The sequence below is a fragment of the Notamacropus eugenii genome, chromosome 1, assembly GCF_028372415.1.
Source record: "Notamacropus eugenii isolate mMacEug1 chromosome 1, mMacEug1.pri_v2, whole genome shotgun sequence".
NCBI lineage: Eukaryota > Metazoa > Chordata > Mammalia > Diprotodontia > Macropodidae > Notamacropus > Notamacropus eugenii.
This window is the reverse complement of record NC_092872.1, coordinates 302,784,010-302,806,883: the sequence shown is the minus strand read 5'-3', so window position 1 is coordinate 302,806,883 and position 22,874 is coordinate 302,784,010. Positions and strand designations below refer to the sequence as shown.

Below are 22,874 nucleotides of genomic sequence, written 5' to 3'. Positions count from 1 at the left end.
TTATATTTATAAATATATAAAATAAAATATATGGGCTAATAAGGAAACCAATTATAGTGAAATACTGCAATATTATGTATATGTACGTGTATGTGTATACACACACGTACACATACATACATATACAGAAATTCACAAACCCTCTGAAATCTTTGCAAAGATGAGGAGTCTGGAGATACCATGTTAAGAACCGTTGTTTTAGATAACATTTTAATATGCCAAATTTTATTAATTCAACTATTAAGGAGTAGGAAATATATCTATTGCACAAACATAGGAGATGTGGAATTCAAATTCTTTCATGGGTTGGTTTATAAAAAGCTTTATTCTTTATTTGAGGGGAGGATCAGAAAATGAACAGCCAAAAGCTAAACTTCAAATGATATGTACTGTTCAGGGCAGGGAGGGCTGCCTTGCATATTTCTAGGTCAGGGGTTCTTAACCTTTTTTGTATGTCATAGACCTCTTTGGCAGGCTGATAAAGCCTTATGGACCTTTTCTCAGTGTCATGTTTTTAAATGCACAAAATAAAATTTGTGAAATTCCAAAGGAAATCCATTATGTTGAAATAGTTATAGTTTTTTTAAGTTCATGGACTCTAGATTAAGAACCTTTCATCTAGCAATTTCAGTAAAGCAACAACGAAAGCTGGCATGAGGAAGTACTCTGAAATGAAGCTTAGAAGATTTGAATTCTACTCTCGATTTTGCCACTAACCAGCTGTGAGATCTTTGGAATTTTTGCACTCTTAGAACTGATGATCAGTTCCTATATCTCAGGTATTTGTCAAGAGGAATTGAAATAAGACATCATGTTCGCTAGTCAATAACTCCTTTCCCTTTCATTTTGGGGGAGGGTAGATGGTCATCAGTGGCCATAACAAATTGCAATGGGGCATCCTTGGAGAGAAAGATGGAAGCCTGATTTCTCATGCAGGTCTTGAGGCAGTTTGGTATCTCAGTGGATAGGGCACTAGGCTTACAGTTAAGATAGACTTAAGGTTACACTTACTGGGCACACAGGTTCAAATGAAATATTCATTAAGAATTCAACACATAGTATGTGTTTTATAAATGTTTTTTTTCTTTCTTCCTTCTAGTTAGTAGCAGTTAGTATTCCTTCTAGTAACAGTTAGTATTTTGCATAGTTCACATTCTAGCCCCCCAGAACAGAAGATCAAGGACACAGAATCACAGAATCATAGCTATCTTCAAGTATTTAAAGAGCTGTACATGAAAGAGGAATTAGACTCGTTATGCTGTCTCTACAGAACACAACTAGCAACAATGGGTAGAAGACACAAAGAGGCAAATTTAGGCATGACCTAAAATTTGTTTTCTTTATTTCATCAGTGCTATTCAAAAGTGTAATGGGCTACCTTAAGAGGTGGTAGGTTCTCCTTTCACAGGAGATCAAGTGAAGTCTGGATGACCACTTATAGGGTAAATTGTAGAGGGAATTCTGGGCAGCCAGGTGGTACAATGGATAGAGTGCTAGGCCTGGAGTTAGGAAGACTCATCTTCCTGTGTTCAAATGTGGTCTCAGACATACAAGATGTGTGACCCTGGGCAAGTCACTTAACTCTGTTTGCCTCAGTTTCCTCATCTGTACAATGAGCTGGAGAAGTAAATGACAAACCATTCCAATATCTCTGCCAAGAAAACCCCAGATGGTTTCATGAAGAGTTGCATATGACTGAATGACAACAAAATAGAGGGAATTCTAGTTCAGGCATGGGTTGGGCTGAATTTCCTCAGAGATTCTAGGAACACATTATCTTTCTGCTCAAAAGTATTCAGTGACTCCTTGTCCACTCTTCATGCCCTGGCATTTTAGGTTAACTCCCGACTCTCTCCTTTTAGTTATGGAGTAGTTCATAGAGTGATGGTGCTGGAGTCAGAGCAACCTTAGTCCAAATCTAGTCTTAGACAATTATAACCTGTGTGATCCTGGGTAAGTCACTTAACCCCTTTCTCTCTTGATTTCCTGATCTGTAAAATGTAAGTAATAAAAACACCTACTTCCCAGAGTTGTTGGGAGGATCAAATGAGAATTTGTAAGGTTTTTAGCACAATGTCTGCCACATAGTAGGTACTTAGTAAATACTTATTTCATTTCTTCTTTACTCTCAAGAAACTTTTCTAAATACTTCCAAAAAGTATTCTCTTCCTCTTAAGTGAATGTAAATTAATTGCTTCTGTTTGGGGCAGAAACCATGAAGGTCTTCCTCTCCCAGATTGATTGTTTTTATTAGGTAAAAATTCCTTGACTCATTTCTTACCTAGCCTTAATCACTGAATGGGCTTTACCTCAATGAAACTGAGAACTCAGAAAGAACTTAGCTTAAATAGGCAAAAGTTTCCTATTACATCTGGGGCCTTCTTCAGTCATCCTGATTTATATCTTGCTGCTGGATACAGATGGCTCCAGAGGAGAAAGTGAGGCCGGTGACTTTGCACAGCTCTGCCTAACTTAAATCCAATTCACTGGCAAGTCATGGCATCACCTTCCCAATATCATGGTCCTCTTTGAGAACAAAGGACAAACAACATCCACTTAAAACATTGATGTAACATTTTATCAGTTTATATTGGATTATTTGTGTGCTTCTCTTATCTCCTTTATGAGATTACAAACTCCTTGAAAACAAAAACTGTGCCTTGTACTTCTTGGCAGCCCTCCCCACCCCCAACCCTGAACCAGCACAGTATGGTGTTGTTTTCTTAAAACGTGGCATATTTTGGGAAGCAGTGGTACCTCTACTGCTTGGCTCCCTTGCTGATTAGTTCCTGCGTACTGTGTCAGAGCATTCTATAGATAGGGCTTAATTGGGAAGGATCTCACAGGATCTGATACTGTTTTTAGAGCAAGAACTAGGAATGCTAGGTCAGCATGAGAGAGACATGAAGAAATACACAGAGAGAGAAGAGACAGAGAGAGACAGACAGAGAAAGAGAGACAGACAGATAGACATACTACCCCATTAGCAAACCTATAGAGTAATACACACTTTTTTTTTTTCATTTCAGCAAGGGAACATTAGTGGCCTCTCATTTGTGAAAAACCCTGCCTAATGCCTTGGAATTATGAAAATTGACTCAGCCTGTTTTGTAAAAGTGGCTAGACTCTGAAACAAAATTCAGTAGATATAGTCTGTGCATCCATTTTGTCTTGTTCTCTCAGTTGTTTCTGGGGAAAAATGTGAGGAATTCCAGTATCTGTGTTTATCTATTTTTGTTCTCTTAGTACTGATCAGACAAGAAGTATTTGAAAAGAAACAAAACACACATGAACATCTTTTTATTTATAATTTTGAAATGGAATTGATTGAATTAAAAAAAATTGAGGAGCATCATAAGTTATCCCATCTGGACCATTTGAGATTTTCACTAATCTGTTTTCTAAATAGAAACTATATTTGTACCAATTGATTCATTACAACAAAACATTCATGGACCCAATCAGATGGTTCACCTAGTTCAGACTCTTTTAGAAATGATGTCCCCCAAATTATACTGTCTTCTCCCTTTAATCTGCATTAAAATATGTTTATTTACTTCTATGTCCTCTACTCAAATATTTTCTTATTCAAATCTTCATTTATTAGAATCATAGGGTTTTGGGTCTAGAGCTGGAAGGAGCTTCTGAGTCATTCTTGTGATTTTTTTGCTAATGGTTCATTATTAAGCATTAGATCATTCATTAAAAATTTACTAAGTGTGTAGAGCACGGTGCTATGGAAGGAAGGCATGCTGACCTCCTGGAACTTGCAATCAATGTGGAGAAATAAAATTTTGTGGTGTGCTGGGAAATGTTTAATAGCCAGTTTCCAAAAACAGGTATTCACCCAGACTTTTAAGTATAATCTGCATTATTAAGGTTATGGCCATCACTTCCAAAGCCTAGACAATCAACAAAACAATATAGCAAAACCCGATTTATACTGATTTCCATGGTATAAATGCTTACATTGAAGTTTTAACAATTGGCTGTCACCTATTGGAGCTGATTCCAGCGCACCACCCCCAGGGGACACAAACCTAGATAGTTCTACTTCATAATATTACATAGTTAATAAAGAAACATTTTAAAAACATCCTGTGTTTTAAACATGACAAATAATGACAAATATGAAACAGTCCCAAGGTATAGAACAAAATGATACGTGAGATATAAAGGGTAATAATCATGGCAGACAGAAGGGAATGAGGGAGGACTTCATGGTGAGCTACCATGTGGTTTTTCTCCAAACATGAGCAAAGTATATATCTCAAAAAGCTAGATCTAGTATAAATAACATTCTGGTTGTAGTTAATTATGTGTCCCTGCTTCTTAACACAACTTCTTTTAGAGCATCTCAAGCAAAGAGGGGGGAGTTTTTTAAGCACTCTTCCATACTACCTCTAATCAGACGTTAAAATCTATTCTGTGCCAAGCATTGTGCAAAGTTCGGTGGGGGAGATTTAAAAAAAAAGACATGCCCTTTTTCCTCAAGGAACTGACAATCTAGTTGGTGAAACGAAATGAACACATATGGAGCATTATTATTATATAAGAACTAAATTGTGTCATATGGACCATAAGAACTATAGGAGTACAGAGAAAATAGAGATAATAATAGCTCACATTTATGCAATACTTTGTGGTTTGCAAAGTGCTTTTACAAAGACCATCTAGTGTGAATCTCACAGCAGTCCTGTGAAGTAGGGATTGTTCATATATACCTGTTTTACACACAAGCGTTCACTATAGTTATCAGAGAAGGCTTCATAGAAGATGTGGCAAGGCCTTGAAGGATTGTTCCAATATGGCAGCATTATGACCCAGGTGTGCCTATTCATGATGCAACTGTCAAAGGAAGTTGACCAGGCAATCAGTCAATAAACGTTTAAGTTCCTACTATGTGCCAGGCACTGTGCTAAGTGCTGGAAACCTTAAAGAAAGGAGGTCAAGCAATAGTCAATATTAATTTAAAACCTGCCCTATGCAAGGTTCATTCCACTCCACACTTTGAGCAAGCGTATCTCAGTAGTCATGTTATCATTCCCATCTGCCATGCTGGGGGACATTGATGGGTGGAGGTGATCGTAAATATACACATTTCTTTTTTTATGTTTCTTCAGTGGTCCAGCTCCATTTATACCCAGCATAGCAAAAAGCAAACCAGAAATCATTGAAAAACCACGTGGTAGCATTTCTCATAAGCTTTTGGAATTGGAAGGGACCTTAGCAATTACCTACTATAATCAATGCCTAAAGAGAAATCCTCCTTACAATTCTTTTTCTAACTTCCATGTATTCATACACTAATTAGACTTATAAGATGAATCTTTTCAGACCTCAAGACTCAAAAAGGAAAAAAGCAAATTCAGTCTTTGTATTGAGAAATGAGTCATTTCTTAATTTGTGTGGTCCCCTACTCTTGTCCCATTCATCCTGCCTTAAATGCAACTATTTTTATTACTGCCATAGTGTTTGAAGTCACATAGGAAAAGTAGGTATACACCATCTAACATAATAAGGACTTCATTTTCATAGGTGGATTAAGCTATTTTGGTAAAGAAACTTTCCAATTATTGGATGGGATACATAAGGAGATTGAGTTTTGGAGAGAAGAAATAACTTAGCTAAGACCATATAGGTCTTAGTAGTATATAATAGTAGCTAAGACCATATAAGTAGCAATTAGTAGAGCTCGAACTAAATGTAGGTATTGCAAATCCAAACACAGTGTGAATGTTTTTCCTAGGAGACAGTGTTTCTCAAACTTTTTGGTTTCAGAAACTCTTTACATTCTTAAAAATTATTGGGGACCCCAAAAAGCTTTAGTTTATAGGAGTAATATCTATTATATTTACCATGTTGGAAATTAAAACAGATAAAATTTAAACATATGAATGTTTTGTCACTTTAAAAAGCATTATTAAGCCCATTACATGTTAACAAAGATAATATATTTTATGAAAAAAAATACATTTTCCAAATGGGCAGCTAGGTGACACAGAGTATAGAGCACAGGAGTCAGGAAGACCTGAATTCAAATCCAGCCTCAGACACTTACTAGCTGTGTGGCCCTGGACAAGTCACTTAACCCTGTTTGCCTCTGTTCCTCATCTATAAAATGAGCTGGAGAAGGAAACCATTCCAGTTTCTTTGTCAAAAAAATCCCAAATGTGGTCATGGAGAGTTGAACAATTCAACAACAAAATATTTTAGAAAACAAAACAAAAAAAATTAGTGAGAAGAATGGCATTGTTTTACATATTTTTGCAAATTTCTTTAATGTCTGGCTTTTTAGAAAGCAACTAGATTCTTCTATCTGTTTCTGCATTCCTTCCATTGTACTATGTTGTTTAATTGAAGTTTGTGAAAAAGTTCACCATGCACAGATAAATAGTTGGAAAAGGGAGGAATATTTTAATGGGTAAATAACATTTTTTTTTTGTTTTTTTCTTTGTCCTTGTTTATCCCTTGAAAGTTTCTCCTCGATGCTCAGAGGTTCCAGCACCACACCTTGAGAACTGCAGCATTAAATCATGTTGCCTCTATACATAAGATTTATAGCTGCAGCAGCACTTTTAAAGATCATTTAATCCAACACCTTCACTTTATCGATGAAGAAATTGAGACCAAGGGTCATGTAGTCAGCAAAAAGCAGAATCTGGATTTGAATTCAGATTCTCTGACAGTCAGATTATTAGGAAGTTAAGGAATTATTTATAATCCTTTATTCAAATGCACGGAAACTTCCAATATGATACTGATGGAATCACAGGTTTGAGCAAAGTGTGAAAGATGAATCCCATCTCCTAATACTTAAGTAGAGTTCTCCAGAAAATAGCTTGGGATTTATTGATAGATTTGAGAAAGGCAGTTAGGATTGCACAGTAAATTGAGTGCTGAACTTAAGAGACAAGAAGATCTGAGTTTGAATCTAGCCTTAAGCACTTGCTAATGGTGGGCAAGTCATTTTACCTCTGTCCACCTCAGTTTCCTCATCTTTTAAATGGGGATAATAATGTCATTTTCCTCTCAGGGTTGTTGTGAGGATTAAATGAGATAATACTTGTAAAACATTTTACAAACCAGGTGTCATCCTCCTGTACCACTAGAACTTTATTACCAACACCCCAAAATTACATACATGATACTTCCATCTTTTTCACTCCAACCCACTAACTCCTTATACTACTTCAAGCTTTGAAAAGAAAGAAAGAAAAGTAGCCTACCCACACAGAGGTTAGAGAAGTTAGAATGGTGTGTTGGAAAAAATGATAAATATGGAGTCAAAGGACCCAAGTTCAAATCCCATCTTTGCCCTTGTGATCTGTATGGCCTGGGCAAATCACAACCTGACTTTCCTTATTTGTAAAATGAGGAACTTGGTTGTACCCTTTGACCAATAAACTCCCTTTCATCTCTAAATCTATAATCCCTGTTTGAATGGATCCTAAAATAAAGCCTTGAAGGGCCATCCATGTGCTCCTAAACACATTAGGGTAGTTCTAAGGTAGTTTCATCCAAGGATTACAAAATTATCACAAATGTTATGATATTCTTCATTAGCATCTGAAGTGGGTTTCCCCTAGAGAGCAACCAAATAATTCATTTTGTGGGGGTACTTTTCCTTTTTCACATGTAAGAATTGGTAAATGTAAGAAAAAGAGAGTAGCAAAGGAAATTCTGTCTACTGACCTGGCCTGATTTATGGAAATAGTGCAATTCTTTCACTCCCATTACCCCAAATATTTGCATTTCACAGTACTAAAAAAGAGCAAAAATTAAATTGTTTGACAAATTTATTTAGCATCTACTTTATGCAGGACAAGAGATAGTATGGCATAGTGAATGAAGAGCTGACCTTAGACTTGGATGCAGAATTTATGACTATGACCATGTTACCAGACCCTTCTGGACCCCCATATAATTCTCTGAGACTTTAAGTTATGGAAGAGTTGCTAATCTATGTTAGTGGAGGAAATTTCTACACCATACTTCCTTATGCTGATTAAATCACTGATTTGAACAAAAAGAAAATTTGGAAGGCACTATTTTCATCCTGTTAATATCTAATTATCTAATATCTAAATACCTAATATCTAATTACTAAATACTCTTGAACCTGAAAGCCAGAACTATCAAATATCCAAATGTCAGAGGACCTAAGTCTGCATCCTGCCTCTGATATTTACCCCCGTTTGATGTTGGGCAAGTAAATTCATCTCTTCGAGCCTCAGTTTCCTCATCTGTAAAATGAAGAAATTAGACCAGGTGACCTCATAAGGTCATCCTTATTGATTTTATGACAACATAAACTTGCCCTTTCTTTCTAGAAGAGGATGCAAGAGTTGGGTTAAATGAAAAAGAACAATAGTTTGCTTTCATTTAATTTTATATTGATAGTGGTAAGTTGAGAGAGTAATGAATAACAGTAATGAATAATTGCTAAGCAAAATTGCATCATTGATATTAAAATATCTTCTCCAAAGAGAGAAATTACAAAGTAGAGCACTGACTTTTAGATGTCTTGTGCTGCATTAAAACATACAAAAGCAAGATTTTCTTTGTAAGAAATCATTAATACTGGATTTGTTTTATTTTTTAATAGTTAGTTGCCTTTAGAGAGACATAGCATTAATGACTGAACCATAAAAGTAATTAGCTTTTCAGTCCAGATGGTCTGTCTCTTTGTGTAACTTTGGAAACAACCTAGATTTTTGCCTGAGATTTTGTGTTTCTGAAGAAATGATAAAGCATCTTCTCTAACAGAATTTTATTTCTTTTGTGTGTCTGTCTGTCTCTCTCTATGTATGTGTGTGTCTTGCCTGTCTCTTTTTGTGAAATTCCAGAACCATCTGGCTCAGAGTCTCAAGGTAAAGGTAGCTTCTCAGAAGATGAACTTATCAGTGCCATCAAGGAAGCAAAGGGATTATCTTTGGAAACCACTGAAAGCCCACAGAGGATGGGACAGATTCCTGATAAACCAGAGCCCCAAATCAGGTCTGGACCACCAACTGCTCCTTGCCCCTTGGACCATGAGATTAGTGGCACTGAATCTGGTGACTCAGAGATAGAGCTTGTGTCTGAAGATCCTCTGGCTGCAGAAGAAATGCTGCAGTCCAGCTACATGACTTTTAGCCATATCAGTGGCCCTCCACCATCTCCTGCGTCGCCGTCTATACAGTACAGCATCCTGAGGGAGGAACGAGAGGCTGAACTGGACAGTGAGCTTATCATTGAGTCTTGTGATGCCTCCTCTGCTTCTGAGGAAAGCCCCAAAAGGGAGCAGGACTCTCCTTTGATGAAACCCATAATCATGGACATTATCAAGGAAGAAAATGGCTCCAGGACAGAGAACTTTGGGGCTTCAGAATATGATGTGAACAGTGCCAAGGAAAGTAAAATGAATAAACAAAACCTTGCAGAATCAGCCTCGTACCTGAAATGCTCCTTTGTTCCCCCACAAATCAGCACTGAGCTCCCTGCATCTGAAGGCAGAACAGAAGAACTAAAGGGGAAAACATCCCAGAAGAAAGCTGCTGATGTGACAGGGGTTGGTCAGAGTAATCAGTCTCCAAAGGACTCTGGGCAAAATATCTGGTCCTCACCCCCACTGCTGTTTTTAAATAAGCAAAAAGGTAATTTCAAGGTTTTTACAATTAAGTCAAGTTTGTTTGCTTGGGTTCTTTTCCCTCCTTCCAAAATACAGTGTCATTAAATAGATGGGATTATTTGCCTCCTCCCCCCTCCCCAATCTCCCTGGCTCAGTATCTATAGGCTGTTTACACAATTGACCAGAAAACAATTCCAAGGAAGGGGACAATGAAGAAAAAAGAATTTAAATTCACAGCTGGAATTTGGGTGGCTGAATCAAATGCTCTGAATGGCTCCTCTGCTGGCAAAGCCTAACCATCCATAATAATGAGTTGTTTTGTACACATTCTCAGTTTCTCTGAATGGAATAAGCTCCCTTCAGCTGCTCTAAACTCCCTTCTGGTATTTTACTCCAGGATTCAATTTCCTGTTTTCTCAGATTCTTCCAGTTCCTTCTCCATTTTCTTTCTTCCCCTACTATCCTGGATGGTAACCATTTTCCTGTACAATCACAGAGCTGCAGTGCTCACGGGCTGGTACCCAGCATGAGCCCCTATCCCTTTTGACAACCCAGTAGTCTCTAGTGGACAAATGTATCTTCCTTATTATGCAAATTTCTTTGCCCTTTTCCACCCTCTCTCCTACCTAAAGAGGCTTTGAGCCTCAGTGTTTTGAGTCACTGCTACTCTGGGAAAAGAAGGAGTAATGTTTACTGCTAGAACTTCTGTCTCTAGGATGAAATATAGAAGCCTTTCTCTCCTCTGAAACAGTCTACGAGTGATTTCCACATTTTCAAAGTTGCTTACAAATTAGAGTGTTTGAATTTTACCATATGATCTCTCACGGATTGATCCTTGAGTGGAGATTTTGAATATCACCGCATAGTGAGAGATAATATACAACAATCAAGTAAGGAAAACAAAATTGACCTGGTTGATTAAGACCTTGATATTTTATAGTCACACACTAGGTATATGTGAGTGTAGAAATCTTCCCAATAAGTTCAGTTACTGGACCTCGCCTGAATTCTCCATTGTTACAGTAAGAAATAAAGACCAAGACCTTTTGTAATAAAGGACAGATGTTGATGCCAACTGCCCCACATATAACATGGGATGCCCACCCATGTTAATTTTTAATGCAGAACCAAAAAACTATATCATTGGCTCAGTCTTCTTTCCTATCTATCCACCTGCTCTTTTATTTCTTTAGTGTAAAGGCTTGCCTTCTTGGAGTTAATATTCCAATGATATAAACTCATTCTGGTGTAATTTTAACTTCTGTTAGGTTATTAGCAATTAGACTTCATCAAAATGAGAGAGTCACTTTTCCCTCCCTGATCACTTTAAAATTTAGCCTCTGAGTTCCTCAAAATAAGACTCTGGAATAAGGGAATATTAACTGCAGTCCATTGGCAGAATGTAATGAAAAGACTTAGGGTGAAAATGATTATTAATTCTTGAGATCAGAGGTATCATCATTTCAGTTATCATCAGTACTTCTTACCTGATGAATTGGGTGAGGGATGACAGTGAAAAGTCTGAAAAGCCTTCTTTCTCGTTTCTGACCTTAGACTGCATTATGTAGGGGACTTCAGGAGTCAAGTTCCATTTTTATTAGGCTAATACTAAAATTAGATTTTATTCTTTGAGCTCATACTAACTGGAGACAGGTCAAGTTAAGATTAATAATTTACTAAGGATAATCTACACAGAAAAAAACCTAGAATGAACTGCACTGTGTATGCAAATTTTACAATATTATTATAAAAACATACTTCTAAAGCTAATCCCCCAACTAATTCTTATACACTGAATTCACACTGAGTGCACAACTGTACATACTATTGATGCCATAACATTATTGATATCATTACCTAGATTGTTAGATGAATCTGTGATCATCTCAGTTCACTATAGTTTTGGTACAATTCACAACCTTTATTTTCTAATTCTTATTCATGTCTTTCACAGGGAATCCACCTAATATCCCAAAGGCCTACCTGGGGCTCCTGCTAATATATTGCAAGCAACAGTGTGGTATATATGCTATCCAGCTGTTGTCCTTTTCATTGAATGGCTAGCCTAACCTGCTTTTCTGGCCATATGTGTCCTTTCTGATATTTTCCACTTTTGCTCTTCAGAGCCATGTTAATATTGTCAGTGTGCTGCATCTTGCAACACTGACCATGTATCTTTCTCCAATATTTGGTGTACCTGTAATTTTGATTCTTTAGAGAATGTGGTGTTCAAAGATTATAAGCTATATAGTATTAAATTTTTTGACTTAACTTTTTTACATGGCATCAGTTTCCCCGGTAATGTAGCATTTAATAGAAAAATATTGATATTAAAATGATGTTATTGCAGCATTGAGCAACAAAAGTTCATGGAAAACATTGCATTTTCCCAAATATTGATTTAGCACAATGTCTTATTCCTGGTGATTTGCGGGCATAGCAATGCGTATACAAAATATATACTGTCATACTAACTTGATGCCCATCTGTGTATCATAATTTGGGCAACGATGATGGTGGTAGTGGTGGAAACACATTTTCATCCACTTTGTTTTCCAGTGTGAATGGTTAGTTTGGTCAGTTGTATATTATTATTGCATTGGCTTTCAAAATGTGGTCCATAGACCCCTGGGTATCAACTGAGACCCTTTTAGGGGATCCTTGAGGCAAAAATTATTTTCAAAATAATACTAAGATATGTTTAGCCTATTAAATACTTTTTTCAAGCTACATATAAGTGTGAGGCCAAATTTTCCTTATTACTTCAATTAAAACAATATAATGCAATAGGTTAAATACAGAAATAGGAGAATCCAACTATCTTCTATTAAACCAGACATTAAAGAGATTTACAAAACTATGTAAAACAGTGTCATTCCCACCATTTTGGGGGAAATATATAGATATTATTCCTTAAAATATGTTAATTATGTTAATCTAATGGATTTATTATCACTTCAAAGTAAATACATTAACATTTTATCATTTTAATTCCTAATATGGTAAGTATCAATAGATACGACCCATATAAACACTAGCTCTTTGAGGTCCTAAATACTTAAGGAGGTAAGGGGGTTATGAGACCAAAGAAACTTGACTGCTTTTCTATTTATTTAGTTTAGGAGGCTTCGCTCTGTTCTGGGGCTGAGTATGACGAGTATAATACTATGATATCCTTACAACCTAGCATATAACTATTTTCAACAAAGTGTAATGATGAAATTTTCATGTCCCTTTCCTACGTAGTGGTTTGAGGACCTAAAATTGAAACAGAAGACAAGATATTGTTATGGCAAGACGAGGGACGAATTAGGGAGGGATCCTAACCAACAGCTACAATTATGTGATAAAGGGCAAAAATGTAATAGCTGTGACTGTGAATAGGAATGCTTCATAGCATATTTTAGAACCTTCGTCTGCTTGTGCCACTTCAGACTTGGTGAAAGTTCCCTAATATTGCCTGAACTATCTGTTCCCAAGTTTAGAAGTTAGAAATATGTCAGGCAATCCTTTCAGAGGACTAAATATACTCACTAAAATAATCATCATTCTCACTTTACTCTCAGGCTCTTAGGGATTCCTTTAAAATTCACTCATCCCCAAACTTAATGGTTTTTTTTAGTCTTGCTTTAACAAAAAACAGAAACAACTAAACAACAATAACAAGAAAACCCTTTTGAAGTAGTATGTTATTAAAATCTTTTGCTTTTATATTACCTATATTTCCTAGGATATCTTTCTCCCTACCCCTCCAGAGAACCATTCCCTATAACAAGAAACAAAAATGATACATACATATATATGTATGTATATACATGAAATTAAAAAGATATATTCCCTATAACAAGAAATTTTTAAAAATCAGTTGATCAAAACTAATCAACACAGAAAGTTTGACATTATAGATGCTAATCCACTCTCATACTTCTCCACCTCTGTAAAGAGGGACTTGGAGAATGTGCCTTCTCATATCTCTTCTGTGGAACCAAACTTGGTCTTAATCATGGCTCAGTATTCAATTCTGAATCATTTCGATGTTTTTGTTCCTTTCCTATATGTTGTTGTGGTATATTTTATATATTATTTTCCTAGATCAAATCAAGAATGTAAAGAGCTTTGCAAATCTTAAAGCATTATATACATATATCAGTTCTTCTTATTGCTTATTAATTATTTTGTATCAGCCTTTCTGTCTTCCCATGCTTTTCTTAATCATATTCATCATTTCTTACAGCACAGCAAAGTTCTGTTGCTTTCATGCACTAGAACTTGTTTAATCATTCTGCATTCAATGGGCAGATACATATTTCCCCTACAAAAAGCCCTTCTAGAAATAGTTTAGTCTATGTGGGAGGGATCCTTCTTTTGAAGGACCCATTGGCCTCATTGGGATATATACCTAACAAAGAAATATCTGGGACACAAGGAACGGACATTTTAGTCATTCTAGTTACCTAATTCCAAATTGCTTTCCAGATAGTGCACCACTCCACTAACAAATCATTAGTGGATGTCTTTCAACAACTTCTACAACATTCGTTCTTCTCATACTTTGTCACTTTTGCTAAACTTCTGAGTTGTTTTTATTTTAATTTCTCTTATTATTAGTATTTCAAACTTTCTTTCAATAATAGTATGCAATTTTTCCTTTGAAAACCTTTTGTTTACATCTTTTGATCCACTTGTATATTACAGAATGGCTTTTGCTATAATGTATTTGTATTAGTTTCTTATGTATTGTGGAAATCAGCTTCTTATCAGAGATGTTATGTACAAAGATTTTTTTCTTCAATTCACTTTTATCTTTTTTATTTTAGTTGCCTTGATTTTACTCATAGCTAAAACTTTTCAATTTCATGTAATAACAATTACCCATTTTATTTTTTTGTAATCTCTTCTTTCCCTTTTTTGGTTAGGAATTCACCTTCTGCCAGAGTTATGAAAGGCACCTGATCTGATTCTCTTCTAATTTTTTTATGGTATGATTTTTAATATTCAGATCATGTATCAGTTTTAAATGTAGCACGGCATAAGATGCTGGTATCTACCTAATTTCTGCCAAACTGCTTTCCAGTTTTCCAACAGTTCTTATCAAATACAGAGCTTTTTCCTGAGTGATTTATGATTTTGTTTTGTTTATGAAACACTGGGTTATTGAATTTGATTATTTCTGATTCTTCCTTCTCTGGTGTGTTCATTTGATCTAATTTACTATTTTTAAACCAGTAATGCGTAAATTTTATGGCAATGGCTTTCTAATGTGGACTGAGTTAAGTACTAATCTTCCTTCATTTTTACTTTTGCTCATTATTTCCTTTGATGTTCTAGATCTGGCTTGTGCAATCTGTGGCTTATGGTCCATTTACGGTCCCTGGACCACTTGTTGCTTGCCAAAGGATTTCAGGGAGCTCATGAAAAACATAGAAGAAAACATTTTTTCATGGCCTGCCCAAAATCCTTTGGTGTGCCTGCAGGCCATAAGTGGCTGGTGAGCCGCAGCTTTTACAGGCCTGTTCTAGATCTTTTCTTCCTCCAAATAAATTTTGTTATTATTTTTTCTAGCTCTGTAAAATATCCTCTTGGTAGTTTGATTAATATAGAACTAAATCAGTAAATTGGTTTGGATAGTATCGTTATCTTTATTATATTGCTATTGTCCAGTTGTAAGTACAGAATACCACTCTATTTGTTATTTTTTTCATCTTTAGGGAAAATTTTGTAGTTTTATTTATATAGGTATTGAATATACTTTGATAGATTGATTTTTCAGATATTTTATGTATATGGGTGTTCTTTCAAAATGCATTTCCCTTTCTGTTATTTGAATAGAAGTATCCTCATATGATGGAAATGAATGCAAGTCCCAAATCATGTAGTCAAATTTCATTCCCTGCCCATTCCATGATCAGTTTCCTTTCCAATGACCATGCCATCTTACATCTGATTCAGAGTTTACCTATCATTCCAGGTGCCAGCTCACACATCTGTTATCCTTGATGTTCTCTGTGGAGGTAGAGTATTCTCTGAGATAAGGTGACTTACTGATGCACCAACTTCCTCAGATTAAACCCATCATAAAGTCCCATCTTCCATCACAAGCAAATATTACATGCTCTGCATTGTGGTTCCTTTACCACACTGGGTTGATATTCCCTCCACCTCACATTTAGTTGCCAAAACTGAATCTGTCCCTTTTCTAACATCTCCCATCTCCTACAACCCCTCTTCTTTCTGAGAAACTATAAAAATTGTCATCTCTTCATTGTTCACCTGTGAAATTAATAGGAGTGTATCATCAATTCCCTTCTCTTCCTTACTTCTTTTATTCATATTTGTGGATCATTGAATTTTCAGTTCTTTTCCACAAAATGCATTGTTTAATCTATGTCTGGGTAAAGTGGGTGAGTGTCATAGGATTTAATCTGTGATGAATTTTTTTTCCTCCTTTTTTCTTCCATTTTCATTTCTCCTGTTTTTGCTTACATTCTTAACTCTTCGTTTAATTTTTCTTTTTAAATTCTTTAATCACCTTCTTTGGTTTTTTTTAATCCCAAAGAATTATTGTTCCCTCTGTTTTTAAAATAATTTCCACATATGGGATATGTTTTTCTTCTTTGCATCATGTATTCTTTCCTTGATATTTGTATTTCCTTACCTTTCTTGTGCTTCTCTTTGGGATTTTAAATGGAATATTCAGCTCTTCTCTCTTTTTTCTTTTTAGGAACATTTTATCTATTTTACTGAGTGTCCATCTTGTTGAATTATGATTAGGCTCATGTTCATAGGAAACATTATGTTGGCTTTAACAAGCTCTATTAATGTTTTCTATATACTAGTCTATTCTCTTTTATGAGTTCTTGTGCCTATGAAATATTATATTATTTGAATTTCCTTTTTTAAATTTTTTCCTCCAGGCCACGTGAAAAATTTGTTATTTGTCAATGAAATTATTATATTTAACTGTGTGTATGGTGTTTCAGTCTTTGCAAACATGTTCCATCATTTTTTTTCTCAGTCCTCATTCTCTGTTGGTGGATGCATGTTGAAGTTGGCTTGTCAGTCTAAAGATTTATGTCCTTGCCCTGAGTAACCTCATAGGAGATGTAGCTGAATTTCAGTCCCCATTCCTTCAGGTCTAGCCAGCCACCCACACTCTCCCCATCTCACAAATTTTCTTTTCCTTCTTTAGCTGAGCTAAATTGGCTTCTTCCGATTTTTTGTAGAGACAGGGAAAAATAGGGAAGATGTTCCAGGAATAATGTCTGCAGCTTTAAGAGTCTCTAACCCAAGATAGAATCCTAGTCAGAAAGCATGATGTTTTCATCCTCTCCCCACTACTAATGTACCTGAGTAGAGGTGGAGGGTGCATCCCAGAATGGATGCCAGACTAATGCCAGAGATGAAGCTTGTGTCCCAGGCACTAGCCCTTGTAGGCTGATAGAGTGGTGAATGAACATTTAAGAATTAGAATTCTCCAATGTTAATTCCCTTGTCAGGGTTAGTTTTTCTTTGACCTGTAAGTTCTAAGGTTATAAGTGTTCTAAGTCTGGTGCAGAATTTTTTTTAAAAAAAATTAGCAAGTTAAAGGGATCAGGAGAATTCATGTGACCTTGAATCTTTTTAAACAGCCTGAAAATGCTTTTTCTGTTTCTGCTAAGTCCCTGTGGTCGTAGGTGGAGAAGACACAATATATTTAGCATGTGACTTGACTTCTCAAGCTCTTTTCCACCCTTCTTATTTCATTCCTATACTGTTATAATAGGTCAGATGGGAATGTTTCTCTAATTCCTGCTCAGGTAGGGAGTATCAGGTCAGTAAAAATATGTGTGAAAATCATTGCTTCTTAGTGTGTCACCACTGTTCAGCTTCTCTCCATGAACACAAATCTCTTTTGTAGAGTCATGAAGAAGTAGGGCAGTAAAGTCAGCCACTGCTACTACACTGGATTGCTTAAGCTATGAAATTTAAGCTATATGAATGAAGTGTTCTCATCCTCCTGGCTTGGTACCTCAAGGCAGCATTGTAAAGAACAGAAAGAACACTGATCTAGGAATCAGACAAATGTGAGGTCAGGTTTCAACGGTGCCATTTAATAGCTGTGCCAAATTAGAGGCAGCTAAGTGGTACGGTGTATTGAATACTAGACCTGGAGTCAGGAATATGAGTTTACATCTAGCCTCAGACGCATACCAGCTGTGTGGTCTTAGGCAAGTCACTGAACTTCTCTGCCACAGTTTCCTCATCTGTAAAATGGGGATAACAGTAACTATATTCTAGGGTTGTTGTGAGGATAAAATGTGACAATATTTGTAGAGTATTTCACGAATGTTAAAGCAATCTACAAATTATTATTTTTTATCATTCTATTATTGTTAAAACATTGAACATAAAAATTGCAAGCAATGCCAAATCTGTTTCTTGTGGAACCACATAGGTATAGTAGAGAGTTCAGGGACAACCAAAATGAGCTAAGATAGCCCATTAATTAGGTAATGGCTAAACAGATTGTGGTACAGCACATTAAGAAATAATAAAAAGGAAGGATTTGTGGAAGTATTCATGGGAAGGTATATGAACTGATGCAGAGAAAAGCAGGCAAAACTAGGGAAAATATGCCCAGTAATTACCAAAAATATCTAATGAAAAGAACATAGAATTAACTTACATATTGTATAATCATGAAGACCATGCTTGGACTCAGAGAAGAGCTGAAAAAACCTTCTTCCTCTATTGCAGAGGTAGAAAGACTATGGAGTGGAATATTTCCTATGTTGTCTGATATTCTGAGGATGTTGGTTGGTTTTGCCAAACTTTTCCCCTCTTTCATTTCAAATGTTAAAGGGTAAGGGTCACTGGGCTGGGAGAGGGAGGAATATGTTCTTAAATAATTGTGATATAAAATATAAGGTATCAATCATGAATATAAATTAATTTAAAAATTTATAAATAAAATTTTAAAGCATAATATCCCTATTTCTTATCACAGACATAGATCTATACCTGCTCAACACCAAAGAAATCTTTTGCGGTGGTGCCCTTGTGTTTCCTCTTCTGGGGCGAGTCTCATGATCCCATACACTTATTCTGGTCTTTCCCTCTACACTGAGTTTTAACCTACTGACTGGCACATAGTAAGAACTTAATAAATGTTCTGAACACTCTTTTATAACCCTTCAATCTTGTAAGAGATTATAGAAATTATTATCCCTTCATCTAGTAAGGTCTTCTCTAGATTTCCTTTTTTAACTTGCTTCCTTTCTCCTCCAAAGATTTCCTACCCTGTTTTTCCTTTCCTAAATATCTAGACTCACTAGAGAGAGCATGGTGTTTATTCCATGGAACATTCATCGAACTCTCCCCTCTTCCCTTCAGAGACCCTTAAGTCTTTATAACTTTAGCTCTTTTTTTTTCTCTTCATGTTTCTTAACTGGATTTTTTCTTTTATCTCCAAGTCCAGTCCTTTTTTATTTATAGTGGTCTGTAAGCATGAAATAAATGTTTTCATTACTTAATATTTTTCTGATCATTGTATTTAGTTACCTTTCTTATATTTCTGTTATTTGCAGTTTTCACAAGTTTTATTTATCACTGGATTGTTTTTCAAGAATGTTTCAAATGGTTGTTTTCTTAGCAGAAGGTATATCATTGTTCATTTATGATTAGACTGTTTTGCATCATTGTTTTCTTGGGTTCCAAAGTTAAGGTCTTTTATATTTTGAAATAACATATTCCATTTTTCAGTTTGTGATGCTAAGGAATTGTCTTGATTATTTAGTCAACAAATCAGCAAATATTATTAAACACCTGCTACATGTTAGTCATTATACTAGGCATAGTGTTATACATATACATAGGCATGGTGATGCAAAGAGAGAGTTGAACAGCCCTTGTGCACAAGGGAATGTCTGGTTTAATCAGGGGAGACCATAGGTACATATATGTGTGTGTATGTGTGTGTGTGTGTGTGTGTGTGTGTGTGTGTGTGTGATACAAAATGACAAAGTGATTTCGGAACTCATTTGACGCTGGAGGGGATTAGGAAAGGAATTATATCAAAGGTGCTGATCTGTGCATAAAAGTAAGGATTTTGAAAGAAGAAGGTGAGGAGGGAATGTATGCCAGGCATGGAGGATGCCTAGTGCAAAATGACAAAGGTGAAATATGGAGTGTCATGTATGAAAGCAGCAAGAAGACCAGTTTGTCTGGCTTAACATCCACATGGAGATGAGAAAATAAGACTGGTAGGGGACAAGTGATGAAGGGTTTTAAAAGCCAAATCCAGGAATTGTATTTGATTCCAAAATTAGTAATAGGCGACCACTTGGATTTAATTGAGTAGGGAGGTCACATGGTTAAAATTATGCTTTAGGCAAAAATGATTTTGACAATTAATATGGAGGATGGACTTTAGTTGTCTAAAGACAAGGACACCAAGGACACTACTGTAGTATTAATAGAGTGATAAATGATTTATAAGAAAAATACATTGTGACTGATACTGGGGAGTTAGAAATGACGGGATCTGGAAAATCATGAGGTATATAGATGTGTGAAAGTGAGGTATTGAGGATGATAGCTTTGATGTTACAAATCTGGGTGTGTGAAATGATGATGTTCTCAACAGAAATGGGGAAATTCCAAAGAGGAGTGTTTGGTAGGGGAGTTTTTTGGGGGATATATTCAGTCCTTGGAGGCCTGAAAGACATTGAGTTCAAAATTACGTTTCTTCATAGCTGATAGCCTTTCTCCTAGTTGCTTGCAAATTAGTTGATTGGTATAGGAATTGTGAAGTGTAGCCAGTATAGATTTGGGTTTTCAAGCATAGGATTTTTCTCTGGCAGTCACTGTGTATTCTATTGATCAGCATTTTGTTGTATGCATCAATTGTTTTGGGAAGTTTTTAAACTATCTATCTATCCATCCATCTACATATTTTTGCAATTCAATATTCATGTTTTCTGATTTACCAACACATATGCCATTATAACAACACTTCTCTGCCATTTCTCTATTTTTTAAGTTATAAATCTATGATTTCCTTTTTTAGGACTACCCCCCCCTCAGAAAAATATTCCATCAAGTGTTCTTAGTTTCCTGTTTGTCTTCATTAATTTTGATTTAGAAGCACTGATGTCTGACTTAAATTCCATCCTAATATCTTAGTTTTAAAAAGAAGCTCTTGGCAAACAGCAAAGTCTGGGGTTGCATTTGATGAGTGAGTGCTTTAAATATTTTTCTCCAATGTTATTTGAGAGGCTTTTACCTTGGGTGGTGTACTTGGCTTGTTATCCTGTGGATTCAGCTTTTGTTGCTCTATAATTGGCTCATATTCACTTCATTTGGGTGGTTTTTAGTTTGGAGACATTTGTGGAAAACAGCTGCTCCACCATCTTGCTGATCACATAAGTACTATATTTTTAAACAACCAAAGGTAGAGACACATTTTTTTTTGGTGTCAAGGTGTTTGGATTAAAATCAGTGCACATGGAATATATTATCCAGGCAAGCTCTTTTACACCCTCACTAAAGTCCTATTCCTTTGCCACATTGTAGTGTGGAGGTAAAGCTAGGTTCTCAAGGGTTCGACCTAGAGGAGCATGATGGCTCTTGCAGGTCAAAACACCCAGGAAAGGTTTTCTCTATAGGCCTGGTGATATAGCTAAGATTACCAACAGTTGTTATTTGTCTTTCGTTTTTGAAGAGGATCAGTGACATGACGAGTCTTGACTTGCTTGTGAATTAAATTTCAGTGAGGCAGAGTTGCACATATCATCAACCTTACTCTTCCTGAGTCATTGAAGTCCAGTGGCAAGGAAACAGTTAGAACAACTGGAGGTGACCTGGGATGCAGTGGATGTTCTTCAATGTCTGATCAAACTCAAAGAGCTCCACAGAACCTGCTTGGTCTTCCGTTATGGCTTTTGGAACAAATTGTTGTCATCTATCCATTCTGCCAGGGAAAATCTTCATATGCTGGACAGACACAGCCCTAATTCACCAACAGACTTAAGCTCTTTACGTTACCCGCAACCTGGTTTAGCCCCTCTGCTTGGCAAGGGCTTGGCAAGCCCTCACATAGTCCTGCTGAGTACCCCATATACCTCACACAGCAAATAAGCATTAGAGGAGGAATAGGAACCCAGGTTCCAACTCCTGGTCCAGCGGTCTTACCATTTCAAAGGATAGCATGTTTTATGTTTCCAACAAGTGATACAGCCATTCTTCAGAAAATATGTTCTAAACATATGTTCCAACGATCCCCTTAGTAAGATGATTTGTTTTATAAAATTTGAAAATGGCCACCCCCAAGGACCTAGAAGGCCGTATGTGATCTTGAGGCTACAGGTTTCCTCACCCCTGGAATAAACCCACAAGGAATTAAAAATGAAGTTATTCTTATTGTCACTGGGGTCAAGAATGACTCCTTCCCTATGCCTGCCACCTTTTCCTGATGCAAGACTGAAACTTCATTCTTTTAAATAATGACTCCAACATATATAGACTATATAATTTAAAATTGTAACAATAAGATAAGTGTGCCTATTTGCCAGGATAAGGCATATACTATATTCTTTATACTGAAGTTTTCATTGCCTTTTTATAAAAAATTGTTCACTACTATTAAAACTACAGTTTTAAGTTATAAATGGAGTAGGCACACTCACAAGCCATCCTTCTTGCACTCCTATGAACAAAAAAGGGAAAATAGCTTAGCTCATTTTCATAGTAGATTATCACTGTGTATTACCAAGTGCTGGTCTTTTCACATAAATCTGACCATTTTGCAGGATATTTTCATAGTTCATAGTCCTTAGATGTAGACTTGGAAGGGACCTTAGAGATCATCTGGTGCAATGTTTTTGGGTATAGGCCCAGAGATATTAAATGACTTGCCTAAGGTAACATTGGTAGCAAACATAGTCAGGATTCAAACTCAGATTCCTCTGACTGTAAATCCAGCATTCATTCCACTCTTCTCATGTTTTACTCAATGTGTTGAACATGGTAGTAGGGATTCCCCAAGTCCCTGTCTTTACCTCCCTAGTATAGATTCATCAACCATACAGTTCTTGTTCATGCTAAGTGAGATGGATTCTTTTGGGTTTCAGAGAAACGTGACAACCACAGTACACTGTCTGATCAAAAGATGTTTATGCCTTAGAGACCTGTCACTGACCGTACATTTACCTAGCTCTTACACTGACGCTGCTCTTTGGTTTGTGACTTCTTTTATTTGGTTCTTGGTATTGCTGATCTTTTT

At 36.2% G+C, this 22,874-nt stretch overlaps 1 protein-coding gene across 6 annotated transcripts in view; it reads left to right on the top strand.

Annotated features, from left to right (window-relative positions):
• The window catches only part of RTN1 (reticulon 1), a 266,323-nt gene that overhangs the window by 113,463 nt on the left and 129,986 nt on the right, over positions 1-22,874 (top strand). For all 6 annotated transcript variants that reach the window (XM_072629360.1, XM_072629359.1, XM_072629358.1 and 3 more), the window contains one exon: positions 8,850-9,638. In XM_072629360.1, coding sequence (XP_072485461.1) covers positions 8,850-9,638 — 789 coding nt within the window. The remainder of the gene's footprint in view (positions 1-8,849; positions 9,639-22,874) is intronic.